The 20,342-nt window shown below is 38.5% G+C and overlaps 1 protein-coding gene across 1 annotated transcript; it reads left to right on the top strand.

Moving 5' to 3' along the window:
• The first annotated feature begins 3,032 nt into the window (after positions 1-3,032).
• On the top strand, positions 3,033-19,439 carry mrps16 (mitochondrial ribosomal protein S16). Its single transcript, XM_028807404.2, has 3 exons — positions 3,033-3,164; positions 17,780-18,040; positions 18,143-19,439. The coding sequence occupies exons 1-3, from the start codon at positions 3,152-3,154 to the stop codon at positions 18,283-18,285; spliced, it is 417 nt and encodes a 138-aa protein (XP_028663237.1). The 5' UTR covers positions 3,033-3,151; the 3' UTR covers positions 18,286-19,439.
• Positions 19,440-20,342: the final 903 nt, after the last annotated feature.

Raw genomic sequence — 20,342 nt, 5'->3', positions numbered from 1 at the left:
AACACTATATTATACCTCCTGGCTGGGATGTATGCTGTGCAAAGTGGGCACATTCTCACTTTGTTAGAATGGGCTTCATCCACGGTCCAAAGAGATGTTTTCTTGTCGACTGGTGCCTCTATGTACTGGTAGAACTGGACTATCCAAGGCCACATCCTTATGCCTACAGTTGTCACACTAAGATGGAAGAAAAACCAAAACTTTTGTAAAAATGCATTTTTATTTGCAAAACCTATCATCATTAAGTGTACATTAGCATTAATGTCTGTTTGTATACTGTACTCTTGCCCTCTGTTTTTTTATTTCTCGTACTCATCTGATGACATTATGCTTGACATGCCCTCATTTCTTATATCCACTCCATTGCATATTTAATATTTACTTCTGGGACAGCACATTAATGAAGCACATGAAACTGGTGCCTCTTGGATCCAGAGTTCGAACTCCATGCCTGCATGTTGGCTGTATGATGTTTTGCTTGAGTTTTCACTCCAGGTTCTCCACTTTTCCTCCCACATGCAGGACATGCAGCTTGGATTATCTGATGATTCCAAATTGGTCTCCTGTTGAAGTGTGCATGAGTAGGCCCTGTTATGTTGTGGCACACTGTCTAAGCCCTTTTTTCTGCCTTGTACCCAGTGCTGCTAGGACAGACCCCCCACCCCCCCAACAATTCAAGAATATGCAGTTGTGAGATGTTATTTATTCATTTCTGCATGTTGGGAGAGGCTCCAGCTCCTCACAACCCTACATAGGCTTAAACAGATTTCAGAACAATATAGTATGTGATTATTCCATTATTAAGTAAGGCCATTCTACTAAAGACAATGCTACTTCAGAATATCATTTGCATAAAGTATCATTATTTATATAATACATATATTTTATGTATAGTATAATTATGTAAATAGGCTGAATAAGATGGCAGATTATAGCAGTGATTCAACACGTGTACCAAATACAGCTAATCAGTCAATACATCTTTAGTTTTAAACAGCAGTAACATAGTAGACATCAAAAGAAAGCATTCTGCAAAACATTTAAGCTTGCCATACATTTCACATCAAGCAGGCCTGTTCAAGAGGCTCCATTACCGGCCACGTTCACTTTTTCAAAGCTCACCTTCCTGCTCCTACTCCGTGACTGAACTGTCTAATTTGAGGCTTTTCTAGAACAGAAAATATTCCCACTTCCACTGTACTGCCATGCTCTGTCAGCTCATCTTTACTAACATAGGCTATTCAGAATTTCTTTCCTTTGAATTTTTCTTGCATTTAACTTAATTGAAGTGTTTTCTTGTTTGTTCTCTTTAAAGCGCCTTGTGATGGTACACTCAGTAAAGACTGATTGAATTGAAGCAATGTGTTGCCCACTCGCAAGAAGTTCATAGAATGATTCAAAAAATATATTTGTTGTTTGTCTGATTTTTCATTATTATTGCATATTTTGAATCTGGGAGAAAGAAATTATACTTGGGTTTACTGTGCCATGGACTCAAATATGCATTCTTCGGGTGTAAAAATGTTATTGTAACCCTTTCTCTACAATGAACTTGGTGTGTTAATATAATTGTTTCTGTCATGTCTTTAAATAATCAAACTAACCATCAGATCTGGTTTTGGATATCCATGTCTAATTTCAACCAGACTTGGCTTTCAGCTATGAAAAATGGATCAGCACATGGGCTCTAGAGGAGCAATTTAAAAAATAATTAATGAGAACTTCTACAAAAACATGATTGATTTCAATCAGTCAAGTAAGGGTTACACCAAAGAGTAATCCGATTTTTCAAATGGAAACTGTATGGGACAGTAAATATTTGTTACAGGAATGACAATCCTATGCAAATTTCTTAGTAACAGCAAATGGTAAAATATTCGTAAAAATTCACAAAGGACCCCAGAACAACATGTATGGGTGGCAGAGTGGTATAGTCATCAGCAGTGCTGCATCATAGCTCCACAGTCCAGGATCAAAATGCAAACTTAGTCACTGTACTTGTGTAATATTCTCCATTTACCCCTAGGGGTTTCAATGCACATCCTAACGATGTGGAGGTTACTGACTGGGCACTCTGCATTACCCACAATGAGACAGAGTGGGTGTGGGTATTGTCATGAACCGGCAGCCCACGCAGTTCTGGTTTGTGCCTTGAACCCTGTTGCCATCAGCAAAGGCCCTGGACGCCCATTACTCTGTACTTTTGAATGAAAGTAAGAGGTTTTATTGTGTAAGCTGCGGAATATGATATATTTTAGAATTTCATCTTGAGCCACAACACCATTAACCGCATGCAACCTCATATGAACTATGGTACTTCGTTTAGTCATTAATAATACGGGAAACATCACTAAAAGATTCAGCTATTAGACATTCAGTTGGGCACTGAACAGATACCAGCCCTTTATGCCACCTATATATAAACAAACGTTTTGAATTAGTAGTAACAATGAATGTAAGATAGATAGATAAGGCACAATATTACAGATCTATAGGAAAGACATTATACTATTGATGCACAGACTGATAAATAGATGGATAGGAATCCTTTTTGTCAGGTGCACAGTGAAAGATTTACTTGCATATGTTAATCAAAATGCAAACCACGGCAACAAGACATAGACAAATTAATTAACTTTTTTTTTTTTGGAAAACATAATGTCCATAAAATACAAAATAATGCAGAAATACACAAAGCCCATTACAAATAATGCTTTAGAAACGTAATAAAGTGCTAATAGTAATAAACACTCCAAAACTATACACAACTTATCACGAATAAATTACTTTACAGACTCGCAAGGTTTAAACTTCCTCCTACAATGGTTCCGAACAACTGAATCGGTTTTAGAACTAATAAGTCTCTTTTGACATTAGCATATATGTTCTGAAACATGCGTCTACATTGTTGGAAAAACCAGTCGTTCATTTGTTGTATCTCGTTTGATTTGAAAGGTCAGTCTACCAGTCACCGCCAACTTTATTTAAAAGTGTATTCAATCACACGTGTCTTTATTTAAAGCCTGCTGATAAACACAACCGGGGCGGAGGTCACAAAGATGGCGGCTGCCATGAAGGTCTAGTGACAGTTTGCCGCATTGTTTCATGTTTGTGGCCGGAGTACTAATACTGTGTCGCTTTGGTCGCAGTTATGGTTCATATATGTAAGTAAAATGCACCGTTCCTATGAACTTTTCAGCAATGGTTAAGGGAACAATTCCGGTGAAGCCGGACGCGTGAGCGAAGGCTTTGGTGCTAAAACTGTTCAGAATGCCGACTGTTGCAATGTTGAATTAACGCGTTTCACTTTCACGAATGCACTTTAAAAACCACAGGGTTTCTAACATTTCTAGCTATATGCTTTGTAATACTTAAAAGACAAAACATTATTATAGTTTAAATGTGACGTTTATTAAACTCTGAATCTCAATATGGCAAACCAATTTTATAATGCTGTATTTGCTTCAATGTGTAATACCGGCATTCTACTAGAGCGGGTATTTTGCAGACTTGAATCGAACTCCTCGTGTTTAATGAGGTCGAGTTGTAGCTGTTCCAGGACCTTGGTAAACACGGCCATAGAGCCTATTCGCACTCCAGCAACATGACTAGTGTGGTGAGACCAGTTTTCAAAAGTCATTTACAAACTTATTACGCTGCATCTTTGTAACTTTTATTGTTTTGTTTGGGGGAAACAAATACTGGAGAATCAGTGTGTTATGGCCTGTGACTATTTCTGATGTTAACACATGCTAGAGACCCCCTTTTTTTACTTACTGGAATATCACGGCATGGTTTACCTTTTTTTTTTCCTGATATACCGTTCAAGGCTCAGCACAAATCTTTTCAGGCTTGCATTTTTACAGCCTGTATTTGGAATAATTCAGATGCAATGCAATTATATATCCGCATAATAATGAAACTAACATAAAAGAATGTATAAAAACCTTTATTACTAAATTATTTTTAATTTGTTTTAGATGTGCACATCTAAATCTGTTTCTAGGAGACTCGCAGTCAGGGCAGCTGATGGAACGGTCCATACGGATGAAACTGCAGTTGTGACCCGCTGGGCTGGCTACTTTGAGCAGTTGTTTAAAGCTGATCCTCCGGCCAGGACGTTAGATATCTCTGGGTCTACGGTTCTTGAGGCTGATCCTCCAATTAGCTGTGAACCACACAGTCTCACTGAGATTACAAAGGTGGTGAACCAGCTGGGGGGTTTGGGGGGAGGCAGCAGGGATCTGTTGTATCCGGGGCGAACTTCTCCAGGCCGGTGGTAAGGCTGTCCAGCTGGCATTGCAAGCAATCTTTGCTTCCATTTGTAAGACTGGCATCATCCCAACTGACTGGAAAACGGGACTTGTCGTCCCTATCTGGAAAGGTAAGGCTGATCGCCTGTATTGCAGCAACTACAGGGGGATAACACTGCTCTCTGTGCTGGGTAAGGTCCTTGCTAGGGTCGGCCTCAATAGGATCCGTGATCACTTACTCACCTACCAGTGACCGGAACAGTCTGGTTTTATGCCTAAGAAGTCTACCATCGACCGCATTATGTCATTGAAGGTTCTCATGGAGCGCAAATGCAAATATCGGCAGTTTCTTTGCAATATAGTTGCTACCGGAACCATGGATCCGAACTACACCCAGAACTGACTGCTGCTGTGCTTTTCACAAAGCATTCGACTCCGTTGATCGAGCTGCCCTGTGGGACATCCCAAGGGTTCACGGGATCTCCTCAAGGTTGCTGGATATCATGGCCGGCCTGCACACTAGTGCTGTGCAGAGTGGAGGCAAAACCTCTGCGTTTTTCCCAGTTGATTCTGGAGTTCGTCAGGGGTGTGTTCTTGCTCCTACTCTGTTCAATACTTGTATGGACTGGGTGTTGGGCAAGGTCGTTGGGTCCAGCAGCTGTGGGGCATCTATTGGTGAAAAAAGATTCATGGATCTTGACTTTGCTGACAATGCTGTGATCTTCGCGGAGTCAATGGAGGCTCTGATCAGGGCGCTCGAGAGACTTAATGAGGAGTCTTAGTGTCTGGGTTTGTGAGTGTCCTGGATAAAAAACAATATCCAGGTCTTTAATGACGTCTTGGGCACAGCCATCAGCAGTGCGTCTGTTTGTGGAGAGAGTGCCGACCTTGTCGAGAGGTTTACTTACCTTGGCAGTGACATTCATGTCTTTGGTGTTAGTAGATGGATTGGGAGAGCATGGGGGATCATGAGGTCACTGGAAAGGGGTGTGTGGTGCTCCAGATATCTATGCAAAAGGACGAAGGTCCAAGTCTTTAGAGTCCTGGTGCTTCCTGTCTTGCTATATGGTTGCGAGACATGGACGCTATCCAGTGACCTGAGACAAAGACTGGTCTCCTTTGGTACGGTGTCTCTCCGGAAAATCCTTGGGTACCGTTGGTTTGACTTTGTGTCGAATGAGCGGTTTCTCATGGAGTCCCGAATGAGGTACATTACTTGCATTGTGAGGGAGCGTCAGTTATGGCACTATGGCCGTGTGGCGCGTTTCCCTGAGGGTGATCTAGTTTACAGTATCCTCATTGTTGGGGACCTGAATGGCTGGACCAGTCCAAAGGGTCGCCCACGTAACACCTGGCTGCGGCAGATAGAGGGTCATTTCCAGAGGGTGGGATTGGACTGCCTGGTGGATTGCCAACCGGGATCCCGAGTTGTTTTGTTGTGTGGTGGGTGCAACGACACACTGTACCAGTGCATGCTCCCTAACTTGACTTGTTTGTTTTACCTGCTACTTCACAACATTTCAATCTTACCACCTAATGAAACAAATGAAAAACATGTCATCATGCCAGGCCTCGATCCCCGGTATATGGCAAGTACCACCAGTTGAACTGCAGTTTCTGTGTTGTTCTGAGGGCCTTCAAAAACTAATCTACAGACCTCTGCTGGCTTCTTCATCCATTCACACTTTCAAATTTTGGTCATCTTGCACCAAGTTCAAGATTAATATTTTTATTTTAGGGAATAAGTCATTCAATTTTACTTAAGTAACACTACAATCAGTTTCATAATCTTGATTTTAAGTAGTACTGTACACCTGTAAATGGGACTAAACTGTTTAAACAAGCTTAAACTTTCAGAGTTGACTTCTGTAAGGTATTGTTGAACCCAAATAAATGAAAAAGGTTCTCACACCGTTGTATCTCTTAAAAAGATAAACCTCCAGATCATAGTGGCATAAGCAACAGTACAGGGATTCCTTACAGATTGACAAATTATTAGTAATTAAAATTATAACTAGTGTAATATTTTTAATAGATTTTTATATACATACACACAGGCAAACATAATGGAGTATTTTGGTAGCTTGTTTACTTTGTAGGGTTTCTGAAATAACCATCTTTGTATCTTTTATACAAGATAATTATTACTTGTAAAATATATTAACATTTAATTTTATTACCATTGCAGTACTTTGTTTCACTTCTTTTTGATTGCTTCTTCAATCTGTCAAAAGAAAATTGTTTTTAGTTGTGTGTAAAGAAAGTTGTTAAAGTTCAGGGTATTCTGCTGCTGTGTGCTTAAATGTCTTCTCACATTTGTATTGCCAGACGCCTTCACTTTAGTTCCATCACAGCTTACTTTTTTCTGACACCTGTTGCAGTTCGGTATTTTTCATCTTTATGCTTTAATTAACGTCCACACAGCATGCTCATTGTGGCACCTATAGGTTCTGTTTTTAAGCCCCTCCTGTTCACCACCTAGCTGGATTCATACTCCGGGCAATCTGGTTACAAGACAGGGATGTTGCCGTAGCGCTAAAGGTGATGCAACATTCCTGTGATGTACACAAATGGCTCACACACCTGTACTTGGCAGCTGGTCGTTACATTATTTTGTAGCATGCTTTAAATGCATAAAGGAAAGCCAGAGAGCACAGTATGTATGTGTGCAACATGCATTTTATTTTAATCATAAAACTGACTAGTAATTGGCACATTATCTGTCAGTTACATGTAATGAGCAAAAACTGGCCTGTTCCAATCCTCTGTGCATCTCTAAAATGGGTGTCATTGATCTGAAACAAAGGCCAAAAATTGTTTGTCAGGTGCCTCAACTTGGCAACCATTAATTCTGAGCCAATGTTATTGTGGTTTAAGGCAATACTTTGGTGCAAGAATTGATGCTAATGTCTCATGGAATAACAAATGGCTGATGTATTTCTTCAGGAAGCTGTTTAGTTTTGGCCATTTTGAACCCAAAACTGAACTTTACAAATAGCAGTACATCAATGACTCCAGAAAGGCATTTTCCTTTTTTATTGAACAGAATAACAGGTTTCAGCTGTGCTAACACAATTACAATGGTTTTTCTAATAACAGATACGCATTTAAATGTGATTTAAGGATGAGGTAAGAGAGTTTACCATTAGGACACTTAAGAAATGGCAGCTGAAAATGGGGTTGAGTAACAAATTACATATCAGTCCTTTTAAACAGTAATAGCCATTATGGTTTAAAAATCCGCCACTGCAGTTTAGTCTTTAGTTGAGTGATCTTTGCATGCATCTTCAATGAGTAGGGACCAAATTATTACATTGAAGTGTATGGTAAGCCTCTTATGCAATTAATCCCAGAATTTTGATATCCAGAATTAAAAATCTGATAATACCCAGTTTAAATGTAACAGCATAATATTCACAAAGTGGCTTAATGCAGTTTAGTCACAAGACACAGAGCACCAGTCCATCACAGGGTTGCTGCAGAACTTCAAATTATCAAATATTTTGTGGGTATGGGAGCAAATAATCATACCCTGAAAAAGAACCCAGTTACACACAAGGAGACTGTGCAAACGCCACACAGACAAAAAGTGCATGGAATTAAAACCAGTGAGGTTAAATATGTGATTCAGCAGTGTTAATCATTGTTAACTGTTTTAAATTTGATATCAGCTTTTTGAAATTTTAATATTTTGTGTTTTAAATATGGATATAGCCCTTGAAAGTTAGGATGGTGGCTAGAGATGCTCCAATCAGGTTTTTTAAGGCCGATACCGATCACCAATTTCATGTTACTTGATTGGCCGATTCCAGTACCAATTGGGATTTTTATTTATTTATTTATTTATTTTACCCCTCTCTCTTTAAAAAAAACTTTTTACACTAATCTCCGGCATAACCAAACAAGTAGAAGTTTTACGTCCTATATTAGAGTGTGGTGTTATAATTAGATGATAGCTCACGGGTGTTAACTGTTAATTTTTTTATTAACAAAATTAAATTCTGCAGGCTTATTGTTCAGTGAAAATAAAATACTAAAATAAATTTCCTTAAAATACATACTTTTTTGTCCATAATGCATATGGCATACAATAGAATGTTTTTCATAATTACGAGCTGTTATATTGTTTGTTTTTGTAAGGTACTTATCTGAAACAAGGCTTAATTTAAAAAAAAAAAAGTTTGACAACAAAAATATATATATATAATAGATATAGCTGTAATTTATACATAGCTCTTAACAAATCAGCCGTATACTGAACTTGCCTCAATCATTTGGGTCATTTGATGTACAGGGTGGGGCATAAAGATCCCCCACATTTTGAGGGAGAACTGTGCCGGCTGTAGTGGGAGTAGAGAGGTGGGGTAGGTCTCATTGGGTAAGTTATGCTCAACCGTTTTTCAGTACCCATAATGAGTTGGACCGGTGAACATTGGGGCTTTGTTGTTCAAGCGTATTATGAGAATAATCGTTCTGTGATAGAGACGCAGAGAGTGTTCCTTACATGTTTTACACTCGGTAGAAATGCATCTGTACCAGATTGTAAACCGATTTTGCTATGGATTTCTAACCGTCAGACAACTGGATCCACACTGAAAAGAAAATCACTTGGCAGACCTAGGACAGAACATGTGTGGTTTCAACAGGACGGGGGCCACAGCTTACATAGCACGATGTTTGCTTGGAGTGTTGAGGGAAATGTTCCCTGGGTATTTGATCTTTTTAAGGAGTGATGTGAGGTGGCCGGCACAGTCACCAGATTTAAGCCCAGGTGACTTTTTCCTTTGAGGATACCTAAAGGAAAAGGTTTTCAAACACTGTCCTCGATCTCTTGAGGATTTGAAGGAAAGGATCAGACAGGAAATCGACACCTTTCTGCCTGAGATGACCCGGAGAGTGATGGAGAACTTCCGGGAACGTCTTCAGCAATGTATTGCCAACGATGGCTGCCACTTGTCTGATAAGATTTTTGAAACCCATTAAAATAAAACTGTTTTCTGTGTACTTTTTGGTAGATCTTTTTGCCCCACCCTGTATTTGTGAGGGGTCTGTTGATGATGATTGATTTCACTTCACACATTAATGTTTGGAGACTTTCATAGTTGTGTTTGTTGGTTAGGTGTTGAGTTTAGAATCTTTCTTATGTTTCTGATTTGTCTTGCTCATATTCCACCTTGATGAGAGGCTGATGGTGAGTTGAAAATCCATTTGATTTCTTTCTTCATCATGCCACTGCTAATTTTTTATCTTGGTCAAGAGTTTTAATTGCTCCATGTAGCTCCTTTTTGTTCCATTATCTGAGCACATGACTTTAACTTGCCCTCTTCTGCAAGTGAATCAACATAGGGTATGACACACAGCAACAAATAATAAACAGTACAAATCTTAAAAAAAGCCTATTGTTTACTAAGCAGCAATTTCAAATCTGTCATGTTTTCTTTTTCCAATTAAAAGTGTAAGCTGCTGCATTTTAAACAAGCTCTCTGTCCTAACTCAAGCAGTTCATGTTTTAATTCAATAACCTGCATAAAGGAGCACTGAAAATAAATTAGCGTAAAAGCTTAGAAAAGCAGAGGCTGAAAATATTGAAAATATTGTTTTTTTCAATCATAGATCGAGTTCTTTTTAGTGAAAATCATCTTGATATTGATCCTGGGGGTCAATCGATTGGATCATCCCTAATTGATTGCAGGTTGCTTTAATTGGTAAAAGTAAGACATTGTAGCACATCTTTACTTAAGTGGAACAGCCACATTTATCTGTTTTTAATAAGAAGATACTCTCTCATGTAGGTGCTTTGTTGTGGTGTAAAATGATTTTTTTATAAGTTGCCAGAGAGTAGCAGACAAATGCAATCACTTGTTTAGTACTGAACTTGGTGAAATAACTTGGAATCCCAGGAATCAGTGGGGTGGCATAAGCTATGCTGTGCATGCAAGCACATCCCTTAGCTGCCTTTTAAAGAAAGGTACAGATGCCTTTCATGTAACTCATATGATACTAGTCATATTATAGTGGGGATTGCATTTGTTTTAATATTAATCTTTTAAATAATACTTTTTGAAAATCTTTTTATTAGGCTTAATGCCTTTATCCAAATTGACTGATAACATTTGAGATACAATTGGTTAGGTTTCTTTTGTTTTTTTTCCAGTTAGAACAGAGGCAGGTGAAGTGACTTGCTCATGGTCACACATTGTCAGCAGCAGATTTTGAACCCATGACCTCTGGGTTTGAAGTCCTAGGTCTAAAGCCTTAACCACTATACCACACTGCCTGCCTGTTTAATAATGTCTGTAGTTTTTCATTGCAGATATTGTTCAAAACATACTGCAAGCTGAAAATAAAAAGGGGCAACAATGTTTAATTACAATGAATAACAGTAGAGAGCATGACATTTAACGATTGCAGTTGATGGAGCTTGTTGCCTTGAGGATGTCAGATAAGATGTAAAGAAATTGCAGGGGATGACAGATTACATGACTGCCGTACAATTTTTCATTAGTTACAAATTTCTGACTGTGCAGTCAAATAATTTTGACAGCAAGTTAATATGCTGTGTGACAGTGACAGTAGTTTTACAATTGGTCAAAACGTGTGTTCATTTGTGCTTGGTATCACCATTTAAAATACTGGTATCCAATTATTTAAATATTAAAAAATGCACAGTTTAAACAATTTTAAATACGTGAAAATCATTTAGAGCCTCCTCTTAGAGATGTACATGTTTTTCAGTGCAAGATGAAAGACGAGATAGATTTGGAAATCCTGAACACAATGAATCTTACATTCCTGAGTAGCAGGAAACATCCAGGATTTTAGGTGTGAGCTACAAGTATTCCAAAACAAAATCGCAGCTTTGTACATATATGATAAGTAACATTTTTGTTTTCTAAAACTAAGAGAAGTGACCACATATAACCAAGGACTTCAGTTACATTTCATGAGTAGGAGTGCAGAAGGAGTAAGCTTGAATTAAGATTCCAAAGTGTGATGGAGGAGGAATTTTTCAGTTTTGTTGATAACCCCTTTTGTATGCTTGTGCCTTTCCTGGCACAGGTCACTCAATATTCTGGATTGTAAAGTGAAATAGTTGAGCTGTAGATAACTGAATACTGAACTTTGAACAGATGTTTTGTCATTTCACATTTCCTGCCATGAATCGTCTGCCTAAAAAATGAATTCCTTTATAAACATAATTGTGAATCAACAATAAATATAATGCCGAGAAAATGTAAGAACAGACTGTCCAAGAGAAATTTATATGAGTTAACAATAATTACAACTGCAAATATGTTAAGACTGTCAAGGAGATGCTTGCACACTTCTAAACTTGTCACTATTAAAGCAGACCTGTGAAATGAATAACTGGTTCTGGTGGCCACTGGTAGAAGTTATATACAATATATTAGACATGTATAGACCAAATATTTTATGGTGTAGGGAACATTTGCTAAATGTTATTTTATGTTAAATTGTGCAGCATGGCTTTCTTAATTCACATAAGTTTGGGTCTTTTTTAAAAAAAAAAAAATACAGAACAATTGTAGTGCTGGCTCATCTCAAGTGCCTGGTGAGGAGGAGAGTCGGCAGTTAATTTTAATTAGAGAGAATTGTTTTTCTATGCACTTTTCGTTGGTACATATCACATCATAAATGATATATGGTATGGAATGTCCCATTTTATTATATAGTATGATGCAAGTGGTAGCAGAATCTGTATTGTACCTTTTCCCAGTCATTAAATGTAAGAGTTTTTGTTTTATCTTATTGGAACTTCCTATAGGTAGAGACAGATATTGAGGATTGACACCTTCAAGTTTTTATCACTGTAGAAGTAATATCTTCTTATGTAAATGTGTTACACAATGTAAATGCCTAGCTTTGCTTTTCTACAAGCTTGGTTAAGGTTAGATTTGGGTGAAGGTTAGTCAGTCAAGCTGTAATTTTTCATTCTATTTCTTTGAAAAAATGTTATCTAATAAAATACCAACATAGCTGAAGGGTATTGATTCTTAAAACCACCACTCACTGTATGGCGATTGGTCAAAAGGTGGGTTGGCAAGCTCAACCTATATTTCTCTATCCCCCACCCACCAATTCTTCTTACACCCTTACTGTATGTTTGCTTATCCTCACTTGCTTTATATCTTCCTTGAGCTATGAAAATTTTTTTTATTGCTTTAAATACTCCACTGTTACTTGAATCTTTTGTCCTGCACTGTTTATATTAGTGGTCTTCAGAAGCACAAATTATATTTAAAAAAAATATTTGCAACAAAAATGTGTGATTCGGGCAGCACCATGGCACATATTACTAGTGCTGCTACCTTGCAATAAGGAGAGTGGAATTCACATCCGTGGTGGTTCTTATGTTGAGTTTTTTTCTCTCCTTTTCCTTGTGGGTTTCCTCCCAGAGTCTCACACAGGTTATGTGAATTGGTGTTGCTAAATTGGCTGTAGTGCATGTATGGGTGTTCACCCTGAAATTAACTGGTGCTCTGTCTAGAAGTTTTACCCACCTTGTGCCCTGAAAATGCTGAGAGGCTCCAGCTGCCTGAACCCAGAACTAGGTAATTCTGTTGAGAGGATGGATGATGTATGATTAAAATTAGTTAATATTATTACGTTTTTAAATAACATCTCAAATTTAGTTTCAGGTAATAGTCTCTTTGTACAAATATGAAAATGAGGTTTTGTTCCAAAAAGTTTTTAAAGTCTTGTTTTATCTGCATTAATACAACAACTGCAATGTGATGAACACAGCAAAGGTTTACATGGTACCTACGTACAGTGGTGTGAAAAACTATTTGCCCCCTTCCTGATTTCTTATTCTTTTGCACGTTTGTCACACAAAATGTTTCTGATCATCAAACACATTTAACCATTAGTCAAATATAACACAAGTAAACACAAAATGCAGTTTTTAAATGATGGTGTTTATTATTTAGGGAGAAAAAAAATCCAAACCTACATGGCCCTGTGTGAAAAAGTAATTGCCCCCTTGTTAAAAAATAACCTAACTGTGGTGTATCACACCTGAGTTCAATTTCCGTAGCCACCCCCAGGGCCTGATTACTGCCACACCTGTTTCAATCAAGAAATCACTTAAATAGGAGCTGCCTGACACAGAGAAGTAGACCAAAAAGCACCTCAAAAGCTAGACATCATGCCAAGATCCAAAGAAATTCAGGAACAAATGAGAACAGAAGTAATTGAGATCTATCAGTCTGGTAAAGGTTATAAAGCCATTTCTAAAGCTTTGGGACTCCAGCGAACCACAGTGAGAGCCATTATCCACAAATGGCAAAAACATGGAACAGTGGTGAACCTTCCCAGGAGTGGCCGGCCGACCAAAATTACCCCAAGAGCGCAGAGAAGACTCATCCGAGAGGTCACAAAAGACCCCAGGACAACATCTAAAGAACTGCAGGCCTCACTTGCCTCAATTAAGGTCAGTGTTCACGACTCCACCATAAGAAAGAGACTGGGCAAAAACGGCCTGCATGGCAGATTTCCAAGACGCAAACCACTGTTAAGCAAAAAGAACATTAGGGCTCGTCTCAATTTTGCTAAGAAACGTCTCAATGATTGCCAAGACTTTTGGGAAAATACCTTGTGGACTGATGAGTCAAAAGTTGAACTTTTTGGAAGGCAAATGTCCCGTTACATCTGGCGTAAAAGGAACACAGCATTTCAGAAAAAGAACATCATACCAACAGTAAAATATGGTGGTGGTAGTGTGATGGTCTGGGGTTGTTTTGCTGCTTCAGGACCTGGAAGGCTTGCTGTGATTGATGGAACCATGAATTCTACTGTCTACCAAAAAATCCTGAAGGAGAATGTCCGGCCATCTGTTCGTCATCTCAAGCTGAAGCGATCTTGGGTGCTGCAACAGGACAATGACCCAAAACACACCAGCAAATCCACCTCTGAATGGCTGAAGAAAAACAAAATGAAGACTTTGGAGTGGCCTAGTCAAAGTCCTGACCTGAATCCAATTGAGATGCTATGGCATGACCTTAAAAAGGCGGTTCATGCTAGAAAACCCTCAAATAAAGCTGAATTACAACAATTTTGCAAAGATGAGTGGGCCAAAATTCCTCCAGAGCGCCGTAATAGACTCATTGCAAGTTATCGCAAACGCTTGATTGCAGTTATTGCTGCTAAGGGTGGCCCAACCAGTTATTAGGTTCAGGGGGCAATTACTTTTTCACACAGGGCCATGTAGGTTTGGATTTTTTTTTCTCCCTAAATAATAAAAACCACCATTTACAAACTGCATTTTGTGTTTACTTGTGTTATATTTGACTAATGGTTAAATGTGTTTGATGATCAGAAACATTTTGTGTGACAAACATGCAAAAGAATAAGAAATCAGGAAGGGGGCAAATAGTTTTTCACACCACTGTATATCATAATCCTGTGCGGTCTCCAGGTATGAGTAATGACTGAAGTTAAGGAGAGGTCTGTTCTGTGGCCAATCTGGGTGAGTCCACAGACATAAGGAGTAGAAACAGCTACTCGCTCTGTTTGTGAGGTAGCTTGAAACAAATACAGCAAAGGCTGTTTTATAGGAATTATGAAATAATGGGCCAGTCTTCAACTGAGAGCTTTGTTTCACAGCGACAGATGTATTGTGGGGACAAAAGCAGAAGAGGAGGGAGAGAATTATAAAATCAGTATTTTGTTGCATTTCAAATTCTTTTCAGAGTTGCTTTTCTGTAGCTGTTATTAACCATTTCATGTTTCTTTATAACATTTATAATGCAAATATCATAAACCTAGGAAAATTAATTTGTTGGCAAACATAATTTGAAACGTGTTTTATTACCAAACCAGATTGAAAAGATTTTTTTGTGCAAAAGATGTTTAGAAAAGTATCCTGAATATGCTGTATTTTTACTATTTCAAGTGCTGCTGAAGTAATATTTTAATTTGGATTTTGTTAACATTAATTTAGGTATTTTTTAATATTTAATTTTAATGTAACTACTGAAAAGAAAATATTCATATTAAATCTGTTATAAAATCAAGCAGTCTTTAATAAAGGATGACATCATTCTTCAAAACACCATGCTGAAATCCACCCTCCATTGTATTTACATGCAAAAAAATCCTGCCAGCTCAGTCCCATCCAAAATAAAAATTGTACCCAGATTAGATGGGAGAAATGATTCAGGCTTCCCTCCAAGTAGAAATGTATGGTAATATTATTGTAATTTGGAAGTAGTAAATGGTTGTGGTCTTAAGTTTAAAACTTATTCAGAGATTGATTCTTTTTGTTATGCATTATGGGACAATCATGAATGCATATGGGGAATCTATGAACCGTAACTCATTCTGACATTTATCGTATTCTACAGTCTGTTTTCTTTAGGTTTGTGCCCTCAACATAAAAAGGCATAACTTAATCAAAATATACTGTATATAACACTTTTCACAGAGCATCCCAAAGATTGAGAGGTTGGGTTGATCTGTGCTTCATAATTGATGGTTATAAATACAGGTGTTTGGGTGAGTATGTCCTGTGATGGACTGGTGTCCTGTGGACAGTAGGTTCTTATATAAGAAAATATGTATGCAAATTGCATTGAATAGAAAATAAATAAATAAATAAAAACACTGACCAGTAATTTGGGCTATTGAAATAAATAGCTTTTTAAGTCAGTAGTAGAATCTTAGGAAAAAAGAACATATAAAGGAAGCCAGCAAATTCAAGCCAGTCGAGAGACGAGATGCTTAAAGCACTAGGAGTGATGCTTGGTTCACAGGCTTCCATTTTTTTTTTCTTTTTAATGGTCACTTCAAGTTTACTTCTTCATCCAAAGGACATAACTTTCAGTTTAACTGGAGACTGTAAATTTGTCCTGTGGGTGGACTAGAACCATATTCAGGGGTTGATTCCTGGATTATAACCAGTGCTGCCATTGCAAAATCTGGATTAAGCAGATTTCAGTACTAAATGAATGGATTTTAAATAATTCAGCAGATATTGCGTAAATACAGTATCTGTAATATCAAAAGATATTCTTGTAGGACACATGGCAATGGGAGGTGCCGTTTCAATATACTTTACTCTATTAGGTCACCCTATCAACTGAAATTAATATGAAACTAATGCCTTAACAACGGTGACGTAATGAAAATGTTTGCATTGTTCCCTGTTGACTTATTTTTTCCGTTGAACATCATTTCATACAGTGTGGTAATTTTTCTCATTACACTAATTAATCGCATGACTCACATGAATTTTTTTTTTTTTTTTTTTTTTTAAATGAAGTGAAGCAAAGTAGTGAGGAATGTAAGGTGTGTTGCTTTTAAGGGAGTGCACTTTGGTTTTTCAGTTCTAAACTGCAATTTAATTTCTTATGGTAATGATTAAACAATGATGGCATAACTAATCAGAGTGCAGTAACCATGAAAATCTCACTCTGAGAAATGAAAATGAAATAAAGCACTGGCATGATACACCAATGTTCTGAATATTGTGTTGATGCCCCCTTATGAGTGTTAATACATCTATTATAAAAAAAAAAATCTTTGGGTGGGAGACTAGGGAGACGAGACGTGATCTTCTTGGAAGACAATTTGAAGTCCCGTAAGAGACACTTTAACTTGCTCCCAGCTCTTAAAAGAACGACAAGCAAAACACGCAGCTTGCCAGCAGCAGAAAGCCTGCAGATGATCCAACCACATTCAGCCACCCTAACCCCCACCCCCCCTTCACAATGTGACCGGCAGAGACATGAAATGGCAAAAGGACAGCTGCTGTACAGGCTTTTAAATGCTCCATGGGTAGCGCGGCAGCAGCAGCAGAAAGACAGCAGATGATCCGACAGCATCTCCTTAGCGTGCGTTCAGCCGACCCCCTTTCACAACCCAAGCAGAGTTATACGTCCTGCGAGAAAGAGATATAACCCCACCCGAGGCCAGAAATAAAGGACAAGTATTATCCATCCATTATCCAACCCGCTGTATCCTAACTACATGGTCACGGGGGTCAGCTGGAGCCAATCCCAGCCAACACAGGACGCAAGGCAGGAAACAAACCCCAGGCAGGGCGCCAGCCCACCGCAGGGCACACACACAAACCAAGCACACACTAGGGACAATTTAGAATTGCCAATGCACCTAACCTGCATGTCTTTGGACTGTGGGAGGAAACCAGAGCACCCGGAGAAAACTACGCCGACACCGAGAGAACATGCAAACTCCATGCAGGGAGGACCCGGGAAGTGAAACTGGGTCTCCTAACTGCGAGGCAGCAGTGCTACCACTGCACCACTGTGCCGTGCCCCCCCAGAACAAGTATTGTTTTTATAAAAGTTTTAAAGTAAAAGTGAAAATAATGCATATGTAACAATTCCCATGAAAATAACAATCTCTTTAAATTGTATATCCGGTAAACCAAACCCAGGGTTGGGCGAGCAGGGAGCGGAGCCCCCTAGTGTAGTAAAATGTAATTTAGTTTACCATCTTATCGAGTCGCCTTTTCTGACTGGTTGTTTTTTCCTCCCTTCCAGCACTACAGCTCCTGAAGCACTATCATGGCGGGCATGTTGCAATTCGTCTAGCCCTGGGTGGCTGTGTTAACAGACCCTTCTACCGAATTGTTGCAGCCTACAACAAGCGTGCCAGAGATGGAAAATATATTGAACAGCTGGGATCATATGATCCGTTACCCAACATCTACAATGAAAAGCTTGTTAGCTTCAATTATGACAGAATAAAATACTGGCTGGCCTGTGGTGCTCATCCCACAAAGCCTGTGGCCAAACTTTTGGGTAAGTTTTCCCTAGCATTGTCTGCAGTATCTTTCTATAATTCAGTTTGCCATTATATCACATTAGTGTAAAACTATGAAAATCTTATTCCTGTTTGTACAGGACTTGCAGGCTTTTTTCCTCTTCACCCCATGACTATCACCAATGCTGAGCGTTTGAGGAGAATAAGTGAAACAAAGTCTAAACATCCCCCTGCTGTTGAGGAGGGTCAAGAAACAGAGCAGCAGCCAACTGAAGGTGCATGAGTTTCAGCAAGGCCAACTGCACTGACTGTTTTGAAGACTTTTACTGACTTTTAAGTGTACTGTGAAAAAATAGGCCTTTCCACACTTAGATGGACTGGATGTGTCAACCAAGGTTTGGGAAATATGCATGCAGAACCTGATATGGTAATGATCTGATGTTATCAAATAAAACCCAGGTTAAGCAAGGTTTGTTTGATTGAAAAGCGATTCTGTTCAACTTGTATACACAATGGTGTATGAGGTGAGACACAAAAATAACCAGACTGGGCTTGGGGCTTTCCTAGAAAACCGTCTGGAGGTCAGCTGGACGTGAATCATAGAACTATATCCCCTCCTATGTGCTCTCTCAAACCACCGACCGGCTAAGTGTATCCTGTGAAGAGACCAGTCAATATTTGCACAATAGTCGCTACACAAGTTGCCGCGACACTGTCGGGTGAAAAAAGCAAACGGCAAGACAAGACAATGCTCCCGCGCACAATGCTTTTTCTGTAAAGCAGTTTTTGACTGACAAAAACATTACTGTCCTCTGTCATCCTCCCTACTTGCTCGATTTAGCTCCCCTGTGATTTTTACTTGTTCCCAAAAATCAAAAGTGACCTGAAGGGAACATATTTTTCTTCAATGTAGTGAAACAGAAATGGCAAGCCTCTTGAAGAGCCTCAAGCAAGAAGACTTTCAGCGCTGTTTCAATCAATGGAAGATACATGTGGAGTGGTGTAGAGATCGGGAGGGGGAGTATATAGGAGGTGACAATATTTAGAATGCTGTAATTCATCGATAATTTTTTTTTTTTTTTTTTTTACCAATCCGGTTATTTTTGTGTCTCACCTCGTATTTTTACTTTATTCAGAATGTTAATTGGTTAACTGAAAAATGAGTAAGAAGTTACAGTAATTACCAATCAAATGAAAATTAAAAACTCAAGATTACTGATTGCGCAAGGACTCTCTTGTGAACGCTGCAATTGGTAGAAATACCTTTTGACAGAATTTTTGGCACTTCAATTGCGTTCACTGAATCAGTGTCATTTTGTATGTTGGCCAATTGCAAATTCCAGGCACTCTCAATTAATTTGTGGGTTAGTAACACATTTCTCAAAAGTGGCAGGTTGTAAGTTTGACTTGTGCTGTCAGGATCATGTGAAATATTTCATTTTGTTTCCCCTCAATAGAAACGTGAGTATTAATCCTAGCTTTAATTTTTGTCTTTTTGAAATTAAGTCAAACTCCTGTACTTTTTCCCCCATCCCTTTTTGTACAATCCCAGCACATCTTCAGATTATAGTTTCAGCTGATTGTGATATTTCCTAGCAGTGATGATGGGGAGATGTCTTGTGTTGGGTTAACATTTAGCACTTGGACCCAAAGTTCCAGTTAGGTCTTATCTAACTACTTGTTTTGACTTTTTTTTTCCCTTCAGGATCCATGGAGTACTGTAAAGTAATTTGAAATCAATTTGGGCTTTGATGTTGTTTTTCTTTAATATAGACTTTCTTTGTTCTACCTTACCAGAAAAAAAAGCTTTTAAGTGCTCTTGAAACTGTTGACTGATTTTAAACTCCGTTTTCTCTCATCAGCACTCTTATTTTCAAGTCTTCTGTGACTTCACCCGAGATTTGTATTTGCCCAGCTGATTAAACAATTATTTGAATATTTTTTAGATAATCAACAACACCCACATCTTTCTGTGTGTGTGTGTGTGTGTGTGTGTGTGTGTGTGTATCTATATTTATATATAATATAATGTACAGTGGGGCAAAAAAGTATTTAGTCGGCCACCAATTGTGCAAGTTCTCCCACTTAAAAAGATGAGAGAGGCCGGTAATTTTCATCATAGGTATACCTCAACTATGAGAGACAAAATGAGAAAAAAAAATCCAGAAAATCACATTGTCTGATTTTTTGAAGAATTTATTTGCAAATTATGGTGGAAAATAAGTATTTGGTCACTTACAAACAAGCAAGATTTCTGGCTCTCACAGACCTGTAACCTTCTGTAAGAGGCTCCTCTGTCCTCCACTCGTTACCTGTATTAATGGCACCTGTTTGAACTCA

This window comes from Erpetoichthys calabaricus, chromosome 8 (genome assembly GCF_900747795.2).
Source record: "Erpetoichthys calabaricus chromosome 8, fErpCal1.3, whole genome shotgun sequence".
In the NCBI taxonomy this organism is placed as follows: domain Eukaryota; kingdom Metazoa; phylum Chordata; class Cladistia; order Polypteriformes; family Polypteridae; genus Erpetoichthys; species Erpetoichthys calabaricus.
This window is presented reverse-complemented; position numbering and strand designations above follow the sequence as displayed.

Excerpts from the sequence above, each read along its gene's own strand:
- mrps16 (XM_028807404.2), top strand. Across the intron at positions 18,041-18,142 it reads GCCTGTGGCCAAACTTTTGG|GACTTGCAGGCTTTTTTCCT; the intron begins GTAAGTTTTCCC and ends CTGTTTGTACAG.